The sequence below is a fragment of the Chamaea fasciata genome, unplaced genomic scaffold, assembly GCF_029207755.1.
Source record: "Chamaea fasciata isolate MVZ Bird 193981 ecotype frontalis unplaced genomic scaffold, bChaFas1.0.hap1 SCAF_3, whole genome shotgun sequence".
In the NCBI taxonomy this organism is placed as follows: Eukaryota; Metazoa; Chordata; class Aves; order Passeriformes; family Sylviidae; genus Chamaea; species Chamaea fasciata.
In genome coordinates this window covers 65,446,821-65,459,556 of record NW_027094088.1, presented here as the reverse complement: position 1 = coordinate 65,459,556, position 12,736 = coordinate 65,446,821, and the positions used below count along the sequence as shown (strand labels likewise).

At 40.8% G+C, this 12,736-nt stretch overlaps 1 protein-coding gene across 1 annotated transcript in view; it reads right to left on the bottom strand.

Annotated features, from left to right (window-relative positions):
• Nucleotides 1-7,861: 7,861 nt before the first annotated feature.
• Nucleotides 7,862-12,736, bottom strand: part of ROS1 (ROS proto-oncogene 1, receptor tyrosine kinase) — a 69,664-nt gene continuing 64,789 nt past the window's right edge. Inside the window, exon 44 of the mRNA XM_066180501.1 lies at nt 7,862-8,812. Coding sequence (XP_066036598.1) covers nt 8,667-8,812 — 146 coding nt within the window. The 3' untranslated portion in view covers nt 7,862-8,666. The remainder of the gene's footprint in view (nt 8,813-12,736) is intronic.

Sequence of the window (12,736 nt, the reverse complement as noted above, 5' to 3'; positions counted from 1 at the left end):
GTGCAGGTGTGCACTCTCCTGGGCTCCAGTCTCATGCATGGGCGCTTCCATTTGCCATGCTGGGCTGCAGCCCACAAAAGCACAAGCTGGCCAGTGATGGGAGCATTTCTTTAGATATGTGCCAGTTGCTTATTCATTGATGGTAAAGGCAGGATAAACACCTGGCAGGAGTGCTGTCCCATTAGGAGATGTTACACCGCGTTGGATATTACTGAGGGTACGCCATCTCCCTGTGGCATGGCACATTTCCTTCTGCCCTACCTGGCCCGGGTACAGCTGACCCTCCTCCCTCTGACTTCTCCACTTCTCCTCTCCTTGACTTCTGTCCACAGCCCAGATCCTGCATCTCATCCCCTCTCTGTTCTCCTGCCTCACCCAGGCTCTTCCTCCCTGTACTTAGTACTCTGGCCCCACACCAATAGCAGCAAGGAGCAAAGAAACACTATTAGGAGGGACATAAACTTTCCTGCCAATATTGTTTGCACGGAGTCTGTATTTACATGATAAACAGACTAACATGGGCCTTTTCAGGAAGAGCCAGTGCATTGGTCTCAATCCTACATCGAACCTCTTTGGCAGAAAAAAAGCCCTAACCCCTGATTCTGATCCAGTGGAACAACTCCTTTTTTCCAGAACCTGGGTCCTAAAGAACTGTGACAGCCCCAGCTGCACATAGACACAAATGATTATTCTCTCTTGACAGACCCACACAGGTCCCTCCTTGTATTTAACTGCAGTCCAAGTGAGCTGGATCAGGAAAGAGACACTTGATAGCTGCTGTTTCCGTGGTTGAAATATTTGTGAAGTTAGCGCATAATCTGAAAGCAGAAGCTAATAAATTATAGGGTGCTAATTGGGGCCGGAGTGGAGCCGTCAATCATATTATCCTAAACACACAGAGACCCTCATAACCTAAAAAGGCAAGAAAGCCTACAGGAACAGCTCCCAGTTGTCACTAGCCATGACCTCCACTTCAGTGAGTGCACAGAGAGTCAAGGCAGAGAGTATATTCTGCTAAGAAAATGCAAATCCTGTATTTAAGACAGCACTTTTATTTGATTTTGTTTGCACTCTTTGGGAGTGTATTTCCAAGAGAATGTTATTGTTTTCCTTTGTCACTTAACTTGGCACTTCTGTAATTTAAAAAAATAGTGTAGATCAGATAAGAAATTGTTGTTTTTATATTTGCATATTCCTTAGAGTAATAGTCATAAGACTTTATTCATAGTCCAACCTCCTTGCACATAGGCTTGTTTTTTTTAAAAGCCATCCTATGACTCATATATCTTTTCTTGCTTCTCATGCCCCAGAAACATATATTCCACTTAGGACCTGCAGGACGCTGTGATCTGAGCCAAAACACAACTGTGCAATCATGATAACTATGGGGCACTTGTAGCTATAATCACTTTGTCACTACTTTTTCTTATATTGCTTCCATCAAGATTAAGTATTTTAGTCATAACATAAAACTGAATCAAAAATTCTAAAGAGAGTTTTAGTAATATTTTTCCCCAGAAATTTATTTCTGTTTGGAGATAGGTAGGCATTCCAGAAAGCATTCCCGAAGAAAAGATCTGAATGGATCAGATCACCTTGAGGGCAACCACACAGCACCTGCAGGACAGTCAGGGGTTCAGGCTCAGGCAGCATGGGCTTACAGGCAGGTCTTGCTTGACTAACCTGATGCCTTTCTATGGCAAGATGTCTCACTTAGTGGGTGAGGAAAAGGCTGTGGACGTTGTCTATTTGGACTTTAGTAAAGCCTTTGACACCATTTCCGAAATCCTTACCCTGGACAATATGGCTGCTCATGGCTTGGCCAGGGTTTTACCCAGCTCACTGGGTAAGAAGATGGCTGGATGGGGCGGAGAGCAGTGGTCGGTGGGGTTTTATCCAGTGGGCAGCAGTCACAAGTGGTGTCCCCCAAGGCTCAGGATTGGGTCCAGTCCTGTTTAATATCTGTATCAGTGATATGGATGAGGGAATTGAATGATGCCTCAGTCACTTTGCAGAAAATACCAAGCTGGGCAGGAATGTTGATCTGCTGGAGGGCAGGAAGTCTCTGTGGAGGGATCTGAATGGGCCAGATCCATGGGCCAAGGCCAATTGTGTGAGGTTTAACAGGACCAAATGACAGGTCCTGCCCTTGGATCCTAACAACCCCAGGGAGTGTGGCAGGTTGGGGGAAGAGTGGCTGTAAAACTGCCCAGAGGAAAAGGACCTGCTGGGGGTGCTGGTTGGCATCCAACTGAACATGATCCAGCTGTGCCCAGATGGCCAAGAAGGCCAATGGCATCCTGGCTTGTGTCAGAAATTGCATGGCCAGCAACCCCAGGGAAGGGATTGTCCTTCTGTATTCAGCACTGGTGAAGCCACGCCTGGAATTCTGCATCCATTTCTGGGTCCATCAGGACAAGAAGAACATGGAAGTGCTGGAGCATGACCAGAGAAGGGCAGCAGAGCTGGTGAAGGGTCTGGAGTACAAGTCTTATGAGGGGAAGCTGAGGGAGCTGGGATTCCTTAGAATGGAGAAAAGAAGACTCAGAGGAGACTTTATCTCTCTCTACAACTGCCTGAAAGGAAGCTGTAGTGACATGCCAGGCAAGTGGCAGGACAAGGGGACATATCTTCAAGCTGTGCCGGGGAAGGTTCAGATTGGCTATGAGGAAGAATTTCTACATGGAAGGGGTTGTCAAACACTGGAATGGATTGCTGAGGTGGCAGAGTCACTGTCCCTGGAAGTGTCCAAGAAATGATCAGACATGGTACTTAGCGCTATGGTTTAGTTGACAAAGTGGTCAAAAGCTGAACTCCATGATCTTGGAGGTTATTTCTAATGTTGATTCTGTTAATCTGTGAGGGTCACCAGAGCTGGTGAAGGATCTTGAGCACAAATCTCATGTGGAGCAGCTGGGGGAACTGGGGTTGTTTAGCCTGGAGAAAAGGAGGCTCAAGAGTAACCTTATCACTCTGTATGACTACCTGAAAGGAGGTTGTAAGAAGGTGGGGGTCTTTCTTCTCCTAAGTAACAAGTGAGAGACTGAGAGGAAACAGCCTCAAGTTGCACCAGGGGAGGTTTTATTTGGGTTTTATGGGACATTTCTTCTCAAAAAGAGGCTACCAAGCATTAGAACAGGGTGCCCAGGGAAGTGATGGAGTCACCATCCCTGGAAGTACTAAAAGACATGTAGATGTGGTGCTTAGGGACATGGTTTACTGGTGCACTTGGAAGTGCTGGGTTCATAGTTGAACTCAGTGATCTGGGATATCTTTTCCAACCTGAATGAATCTATTCGACTCCAGAAAGAAAATCCAGCCATGTCAACAGAATTACAGACGGAATTATTATCCAAACAGGGAGTGGTTATTTTACAATGCTGTTCTTACAGTAAATGACAGAAGGCAGCAATGAACATCCTCCAAATGGAAGATGTCACACAAAGAAGTTAACACATCATAAAAATGGTTATTTTTACAGCAGTATCAGTTATGTCAGTAGCAATTACAAAAATATTTTGGCATCTTCACTTGGCTTTGATACCCTGGGTTTCTGACTATTTTTTAGAGTTAAAACATAATATCAGTTAGAGTTGCTAAGTGTCATTATCAATAGAGGCATGATTGTTTGAAAAATCCAAGCTTCTGCAACTAGAAGTGTGTGTGTGTGGAACAAATATTTTCAAGTATTAATTAAATGTAAGTGAGTTAGAATTTTTTAACCATTAACAGACCTGCCAGGGATATTTTACAGACATTATTTTCTACAATATCCTCTTTCAGGTCTAGCTGAATTAATATCAGCTTTGTGTAGAAATAGGTAAATTCGAATCTAGAACAAAGCTTGACTTCACAGTTACCATTAAAATGCATAGTCCTAAACCCAAATTACAGAGGATCAGTTACACCTGGTTATGCTCAGTAAAGCCACACCTGAGGACTCAAATCATGACAGACAGCATGCCACAGATGTCAAAGAAAATTTTAAAAAAAGAGGAAATAACCTAGAGACATTAGTCAATTCAAATAGATGGTAAAACTTTCTTTGCTGAAAACCATCATGGAAAGCAAGGGTGCAGTGACTCTGATGTCAGGATCTTTGTGCCTTTCTATACAAGTGGTGAGAGAAGCAAATTTTGAGGGACATTGTCATCTAGAAGGTGTTACTAGGCTCTGTTATCTAGGGTACCAGGAAAGCTGAGGAGCAATTTTAGTCTCAGTACTGGATCCTGGCTTGAGGTTCTCACATAAGTTAGGCTGAGATGAACTTAGTCCTTGCCTTTCTTTGTCCTCACCACTTATCAGTTTCTGCAGATAACAAAGACTTAGAGAAAAAAAATTTTTAGCAGTGTAGCTATACAACATTTTGCCTTTCTGGTGGTCATTTTTAAGTTTCCCAAATCATATGATGATGCCACTGAATGTATGACAGTGAAGTCTCCCAGAGAAGATGAAACCTGAAGGTTAAATAGAAAAAAGGCAAATAAATTGTCTTGACACCCCAAGTTTTTTTGTCCAATGTGATAAAACCAAAGATGTCTTTTGCCTTTCATATCTCAACAAATAATCCTTTCAACCTGCATAAATTTTTCCTTTAGAGCTCTTGACAGCCACATTCTCATAGCTTATGTCACTGGGCATTCCCTCCGTGGCACATGGGGATCAGAGAGGGATCCTGCAGCACATCGGGATCAGAGAGTGGTCCTGCTAGAGCCTGGTATATCTCTCAGTACATGCACATCTCCATAATTTTATCTTTGATCTAATAAGAACTCAATAGTCTTGTCATAAAACATTGTTTTTTCTTTCATAGTATCCTGATCATGGATCCCAAATAGAAAGCATGAGGTACACAGGGTTTGGATAGCTCTGGTCATCAGTATGTGCCAGCTCTAAAGCCCTTGCAAGCAACCAAGAAAAACAGAAATGTGCTGATGGCTGGGTGCTACCACCTGCTGCAGATCTGAAGATAGAAGACTTAGATCTGATGCCACTGAAAATGCTGCCTTAGTAAATCAGTAACATCTACTACGGCCCTTCACATTTACAAAATAGTTTAAAAACATTGATTAATCACCACAGCATTTGTGCTGCCTTGTAGGAAATTCTAATCATAGGCAGAAGTAGAGTATTTTTCACCCATTCATATGAATGTCAAGTCTGTAGTTGAAGGACTAGACAAACCAGCTACAGACACACGATATATCCACATCTATGCAAGCACAGCTCAGAGTTCAGCCATGGCTTTTTGGAAGCTCAGTACCCGTGGGTTGTGTGTGTGGCATCATGTGTGCATCGTGTTCACCATTGTTGCTCAGTGTTTGTGCTGGCATCAAGGAACACTGAAGAGCCTGAGACAGGAACTGGCTATGGCCCAGAGATTCACCTGGGGCATCTCCTCATCAGGGCCTGGAAGAACATGTCTCTTCCCCCCAGCATCTTAGAGGCTGTACTGGGTTGGAGTTTATTCACAGCAGCTCATCTTGTGTTGCATTTTAGATTTGCAACCAAAACAATACTGATAACACAGTAATATTTTAGATATTGCTGAAAAGTGCCTGCACAGAATCAAAGCCTTCTCTGCTTCTCACTCTGTGCCCCCTTCCCAGTGAATAGACTGAGAGTGCACAAGACATTGGGAAGGGACACAAACAGGCAGATGACTCATATTAACCAAAGAGATACTCCATGCCATGTCATGTCATGCTCAGCAGCAAAATGGAGAAGAGAAGACTTAAAGAGATTAGTCCTCTCTTTTTTCAGGAACTGGCTGGGCATAGATCTACCCATCTCAGGATAAATTTAAGCTAAACATTTGAAGACAGTTTTTATACCGCTGTATATCAACTTAGCTTAACATATCTGACCTGATTTACAGCAGCTGAAAGTTGGGTACACATGCCTTATACTACCCTTATCTCACGTATAATCTTTCTGATAAACATCTATTTCCTTTAGAAGACATTATCACCCTTAAATTCATCTATACTTACTTAAATTCTGTAGCCGTGGAAGTCACGACATTTGAACTCAAGGGTTTTTTGACCCTTTCCCTTGATCTGTGATAGGAGGAGGTAAAAACAGAGGCAAACACAGGCTAGCAAGTACCCATTTCCCTGCCCAAGAGAGAATGTGCTTAAGATGTCTTTCACTCTCATCACCTCATATATGTGTGTCTTCCCTACTCTGTCGAAAAGTAGCATGAAAACTGCCACCAGGCCTCTCTGCTGGAAGGCAAGAGGTGACCTCCTGGTAGTAAGTGTTGCTGAGAAAAACCTGAATCATCAAGAAGAGTTTGAATGAAAAGAGGAAGCAACACTTCAATAAGACAGGGAAGGTGAAACCGTGAAGATGTGTAAGGAGAAGGGTCATACAGAAATATGAGGGATTAAGGAACTCTCTTCAAGTAGAAGCATGAGTGGCTGCAAGTGAGGCTAAGTTTGCCTGCATCAAATTCAGCTTTACCATAACTCAGTAGAATAGTTCATTTGCATACTTACTTCTCTAAAGCAGGAAAATGAGGGAGGAACAACGGAGTTTTGGCCAGTATATGAGCAGGGCCATGCTGAGAGCTCACACTGCATCACTGAGCATGACTCAGATGGCTGCAATTACTGGGAAAGGTAGGTATTGTATCTTTCATTGAATTCAACAAGTTATAGATCAGGGTCCTCAAATTTGATCAGTAAGTTAATTTTCATCCTGTCCGATACATTTTTCATACAATCAGGTACAAAAGGCATAGATCACTGCTTAAAATCCTAAGGTTTCATTTACTGGCAGTCATTATTTATTCATTTATTAAACTTGACACTTCTTTCTCATCATGTTGTGCTAAATTTTTCATTAAAATTAGGCTTGTCTTGAAACACTTACAAAACGTGAATGCAACTAGAATTATCTTCCCCTTTTTCCTTCTGTGCTGCTTTGTATATTTGTGACTGCTTCAAGACCTGGAGGGCATTGCTCCTGACTGCTCTCCATCACTGATGCTCATCTTGCCCACTAACCCAGTTCACACAGGTTGGTTAGGCTCTTCCAGGGTTCTTTTCCAATGCAGACCTACACAAAACTGAATTGACTTGGGATATCACATCACAGGTGCTCACGAGGCCTGTGAAAGGTATTGTCTTGAAAAAATTTTGGGAGGATTGAAGGTTTCTCCTGCTAAAGAAAAAACTATTGTAGGGAGTCCTGCTGTTCAAAACCTTTGTCTGTGGTTTGCTGACTGAGCAGTCTTCTTGACTTAAGTGAAACCATGCACACAGAACACATTCAGGTGTGGTGGTTACAGAATAGGGATCCTCCTGGTTTCTGCCCAGCACATGTCATAGGTTAGCAAATATTAGTAATTTTTAAATTACTGAAATGGAAGGAATCGCTGTATAACCAATCAAGCAGCACTAGAAGAGGAAGGAAACATAATACAGTATTTATTAGTTTATCCATTGCTCACAGTTCGGTGAGCATAGTGGAGTGCTGCAATTGTATTTCTTAGCAAATCTGTCTTTTACACTGATTTGTAGATGAAGAAAAGTATTTATATAATGCTTGGAAGGGCTTTTTCAGAGACTCTGAAGAATCCTATTTCAAAATATCTTGATTTCTACTTCATTTTAGTAAAATGTTCAGACTCCAATTTTTTTTTCATCTGTGTTGAATCTCCATTTAAGAAACTTCTGGAGCTTGATTGCAGTGGAGTTGCTTCTTACAAATGTATACATTCTGACATCAGAAAGAACCTTTACTACTCTCCAGTGTGCCTCATTATCAAATATTTGCTTAAAATTATAGCATGTTTATAGCTTCCTGAAAGATGTCAGGGAATAACTCTGTATAATTTCCAAACTACTGCTCATGATGAAAGGCTAGAAAAAGCTTATTGCTGTCTTTTATTCAATAATTCTTTGTATAAAATTTTATTATATATTTTCAGTTGATCTCCAAACACACCAAGGAAGAGTACTTCCTTTCATCCAGTCTGATAAAAAAAAAAAAAAGAGGATGATGAAGATTTAACAAGGAGAAGAAATGTCAGAAAACAGGACTGTCCAGACTCACAGATCAATTGCTGTGCAACTTAATATGCAAGATGATTGCAAACATTTGTTTAAATTTAGTAGGGAAACAGACCACGTGCAGCAGCGGACAACCTGGTCACCCTTCTTCAACTGCTTTCTGACCCGGAGTTTGGTGTTTATGTTGTTTTTTTCAGTTTGTAAAATCCTGTTTGTGTACAGTGAAGTTAGACTTCAACTGTTTGGTTTTATCCATGAACAAACTGTTCTGTTCTTTGAAGCAGCATACCAGTACTCCTTTTTTGGAAGGGCTGCCTTGTGCCTGAGGCATATGTGGTTGCATAAACTTAATCAATACAACAGTAAAATATCTCACTTTCTGATACATGTTTTTTTGCTTTAAACTATCAGGTGAATCACCCAAACCACAAAATATAGAAAATCACAGGCTATGTAATCACTGTCTAAACCTGATACACACCATTCTGGACCTTATTATGTTTTCTGGTAGTTTTATTAAAGAGTTGCTTTTTTCCTTTTCAGACACTTCTGTAAGTATGATGACATTCAGAATATTTTCTTTGGCTTATGTCTTCTTTGAAGAATTTTTTTCTTTTCTTTCACTCTCTTAAACAGAGGTAACCAGATTTAACTCATTTCAGCAGAATTGATGCATTCTTCAGCTGGGTTGCCTTCTTTGACCAGTACCAAATAATTTAAGCCCTCTTGATTCCTTGTTTCCATTACTTTGGCTGAAAGAACACTGTCTGAGTCTGCACAAGGGATATCATTATCTGCATTAAAAGGAAAAAAAAAAAAAACAGAAAAGAAGAGCAAAAAATATTTAAAAAAAAAACAACCAAAAAAAAGGGAAATACAACAGTCCAGTAATATACATATAGTATTAGAAAGCAAACAAAATCAGACACTGTTGGAGAAAGTTGGTCTAGCGACCTCATAAGAATGATGATTCAAATTTATTTTCTGCTATTTTCTGTGTGGACCAGAACTTTAAGTAAATCACTTGGAGAAGGTTGCTTATCAGTGTTAATACCTCCAGAGGCAGCAATACTATCGTGAATATGACTTGCTTCTTTTCCTTGTAAAGAGGCATAAAGCTAAAGTGATTTTAATCTGAGCCTTTGTAATAATCCTGCTAGTACTACTGTTAAAGAGTCCTGTAACATTGGCAGTTTTCTATCTACAAAATCATTATATACTGTCTCTTTAGAGGACTAGTCTAGACTTCTGTCTCTCTAGTATTCTGCCCTTCTAGAAACTTAAACTTGGCATTCCACTGTGCTTTACACATTTTTAAAAACTTTCCCTTTTTCCCTAATTTGATGCAGTTCAAATATACATAGTTGCTTGAAATCTATTGGAGGGGATATAATTTTTTTTAAATATAAAAATTGTTAACTAAAAGGCCAAGTTATAACTGCTACTATTTTTTGCATTTACTTTTGTAACATGTACCTTCTTTTATAACACTCCCTCCTTATTTTACTTCATAAGTGAAAAATTAAGCATGTGAAATTCAGAGTTATCTGTTCAAAGGAATCCCAAGCATTGTGCTATTCCACCAGGGAACACACAATTTATTATGTCACTATAACCACACATCACCCCAAGCTATAAAGTCAGAAATTTATTCCACATGCTGGAGTCCTTTAGCATAGGAAATATTATCAGGAAAAGTCTAAAAGAGAATTTTGAATTTAGAAACCTGTTAACAAGATGGGTTTTGGGACACAGAGCAAACTGTGGTCACATACCACAGTGACTGACAGCAATGAGAAATCATTTGATACCCACTTTGTCAGTTCAGGGCTATTACAGCCATATTTAGTAATTCAGCTCCAACTGAGCCTTTACCAACCAATTCAGCTCATTGTCAGTTTTTTGTTTAATTTAATGGCAACCTTCAGGGACATGTTGCTTTGGAAAGGACACACAGGCAAATGCTGAGGGGACATTTGCTGCAAACTCTTAAGAGGGAAACCTTAAAATAAGGGCCCAAGTAAAACAGGGTATTTACAGACCAGACATATGCCGGCTGACCTGCCTAAGTTTAGAACACTAGAGGAGCATTCAGATTTGTTTCCTGTATAAGTATCTGGAACTGATGAGGTGATGTTTACACAAATGTGAGTATGAGGTCACTGAGATATTTTTACCAGATATATAGATACATTACTAATTCTTTCCCCAACAGGTCTGAAGAACTACAGAATATATAAAATTTTATAATCCTTTTTCAGCTTATGCGCCACTGTGTTTCTCATTACAGAAAAAAAAGAGCTAAAAAATCAAACACCTTGTCTTGGGTTTACTTTTTGAGCTGTGGAAATGCAATAAGAAAGAAATACTATTTTTGCAGAATATTCTTATCATATCCAATGATAGAGGAAGGATATAATATTGATGACCTTTCTCCTATGACATATGTAAGATACATTGCTACTTTCACAGTGACATTTTTGACTGCAAGTGCTCCTTCCTTCACTGTCGAGTCACCTCCTAGTGCAATGTTCAGCACTGATGAAAGTTTAGCACCATTCTGCTGTACAAGGCAAAGCTACACAAAAATCTCAAGTTATATAGTACAATGCTTGGCTGTTATGTAAGTCAGCAAAGCAAGCAAATTTTTTTTGCTCATCTAGTTGGAGCAGAAGAATGGATGAAGACAGAATATACTAAAAATGAGTGAGTGAAGAAAAAAATCATGATATGTTGTGAAATTCCCCCAGAAATGAGGACCAGAAGCACCACCAGCACCCTGGAAAGCCATAAGCTAATTCAGAGAATTCAGAATAATCTTTGGAAGGCCCTTCCAAAAAATGTTTAAAAATTGAAGGAAGATAGAGAGAAACTGGAGTGGAGAGGCAGGTTGGTATACTTATGAGATATCATTATTTTCTTTTCAGTTTTAACATCGCTAAAATTAGTTGATTGATGTACAGTCATGCTGGGTTATACGTGAGTAAATGCAGGATAAACCATGTGATGTGGTCCCCTCAGATTTCACAAGCAAAGCTGGGCTGAGTCAACAAAACACCCCAAGAGGAGACGTCCAAGGAGCACCTTAATGAAATCTGAAGTCATGCTGGAGAGTCAGCATGGCTACAGGCTTAAATTCTGAGGGGTTGTCTACACCCTGAACTGCTGCATAGTGTAGAGTTACCCACGTTTGCTTTAACCAACCTACCTCAGGGCACGAGGCAGGCTTGCTCTGTCAGTCCAGAGCTTTGTACAGGCTGAGGAGTACCCCACTGAGAAGCAGGATCCCACTGAGCTCTCTGCTGTCCCAGGCAGGCTGCTTCTGATAGCTAAAATGGCAAGTTCAAAGCTCAGCATTCTACTGCACAGACACACGTCTCAGGTCCTACATGTAAGTGGCTTTGACCTTGCTGGACATTTTTCCTAGTAGAGCTATGCTTAAAGCTTAAAGCTTGCGCTTAGAACTTGTGCACAAAGCACATCTGAGCCAAGCTGCAGGTAAATGAATTACAGCACCTCTCTCCGGGGAGAGGCAGAAGCTTGCTCTAGAGAGCCCCACATTAATTGACACAAGGAACAATGATCGCCTGACTCATACTAATGAGGAATAGAGTTTGTTTGCTTAGCCTCCTCTGAGAAGACCGGCCCTGACCTGATAAAATCTGTGCTTTCCCCTTCCCGATCCCAGCATCTTAGTCGGCTTCTTCCTGCGGCAGGGCAGCCACAGTGCCAAGCCCAGCTGTGGATCCTGCCTTTCCTTGCCTGCTTGGTAAGCTTTGGGGGCTCACAACATGTTTTGAAGTCCTGCCTGGAAGGGTGCAAATTTTTGTGATGTCTTGATAAGCAGATGAGGGGGTTTTGGTGTTTGAATTCAAGAAGGTGACAACATTTAAGAAGAGAAAGAATGTCAGTAGAAAAGCTGATTGGTTGAGACTGAATAAACTGATCTAGAGATGCTGATCTTATATTACAGCTATTTCAGGGCCAGACCCTCAGCTAGAATAAATTAATGAAGTTCCATTGAAACCAGTGGGGTGCCACCAATTTACACCAACTGAGTAGCTAGCCTGAGATGTTACTAATTCCGGGTGACATAATCCCATATGATGCTTAACACCTTTAGTATGGTAAGGTATTTGGAAGTCCAGCCACATTCACTGTTTCTCAGTGATACTCTCCTCTTTTTCTCATTCATACTCCTACCTTTGTCCCTGCTGTACAATGTATGTGGCAGTAAACAAGACTCACTGGGATGGATGAAAGATATATCCCCACAGTGAACACATTCAAGAGAAACACTTGATGACATATCTTTGTTAAGGGTGAAAAAGGTGGCTATTGAACCCTGACTTCTTTGCCTCAACTACGTTGTTAGCTCAAGGAGACAGCTCCTGTATAGAGGGTATTTCCTGATACCTGATGGCCACCTGGAACTGGAGGGGCTGTGCTTCAGTTTCTGCACATAGCCAGTAAGAATATAAATAGAACAAATATATATCCGTTTTAATACTCCACTCTGTATTATGTATCAGTGTTTCCTGCCTAATGAAACATATGATCTTGCATGGTTTGAGGATGACTCACTGAGCTTCGTTCTTCTGTCAGACACTAAAAGTGCTAAAAGTGAGACTTTTGTCCACCCTACATTTCCCCTGCCCTAATCTGCTTGAAGAAGTACCTTTCTTTTTATTTTAATATATGTTTTAGAGACCTGTGTA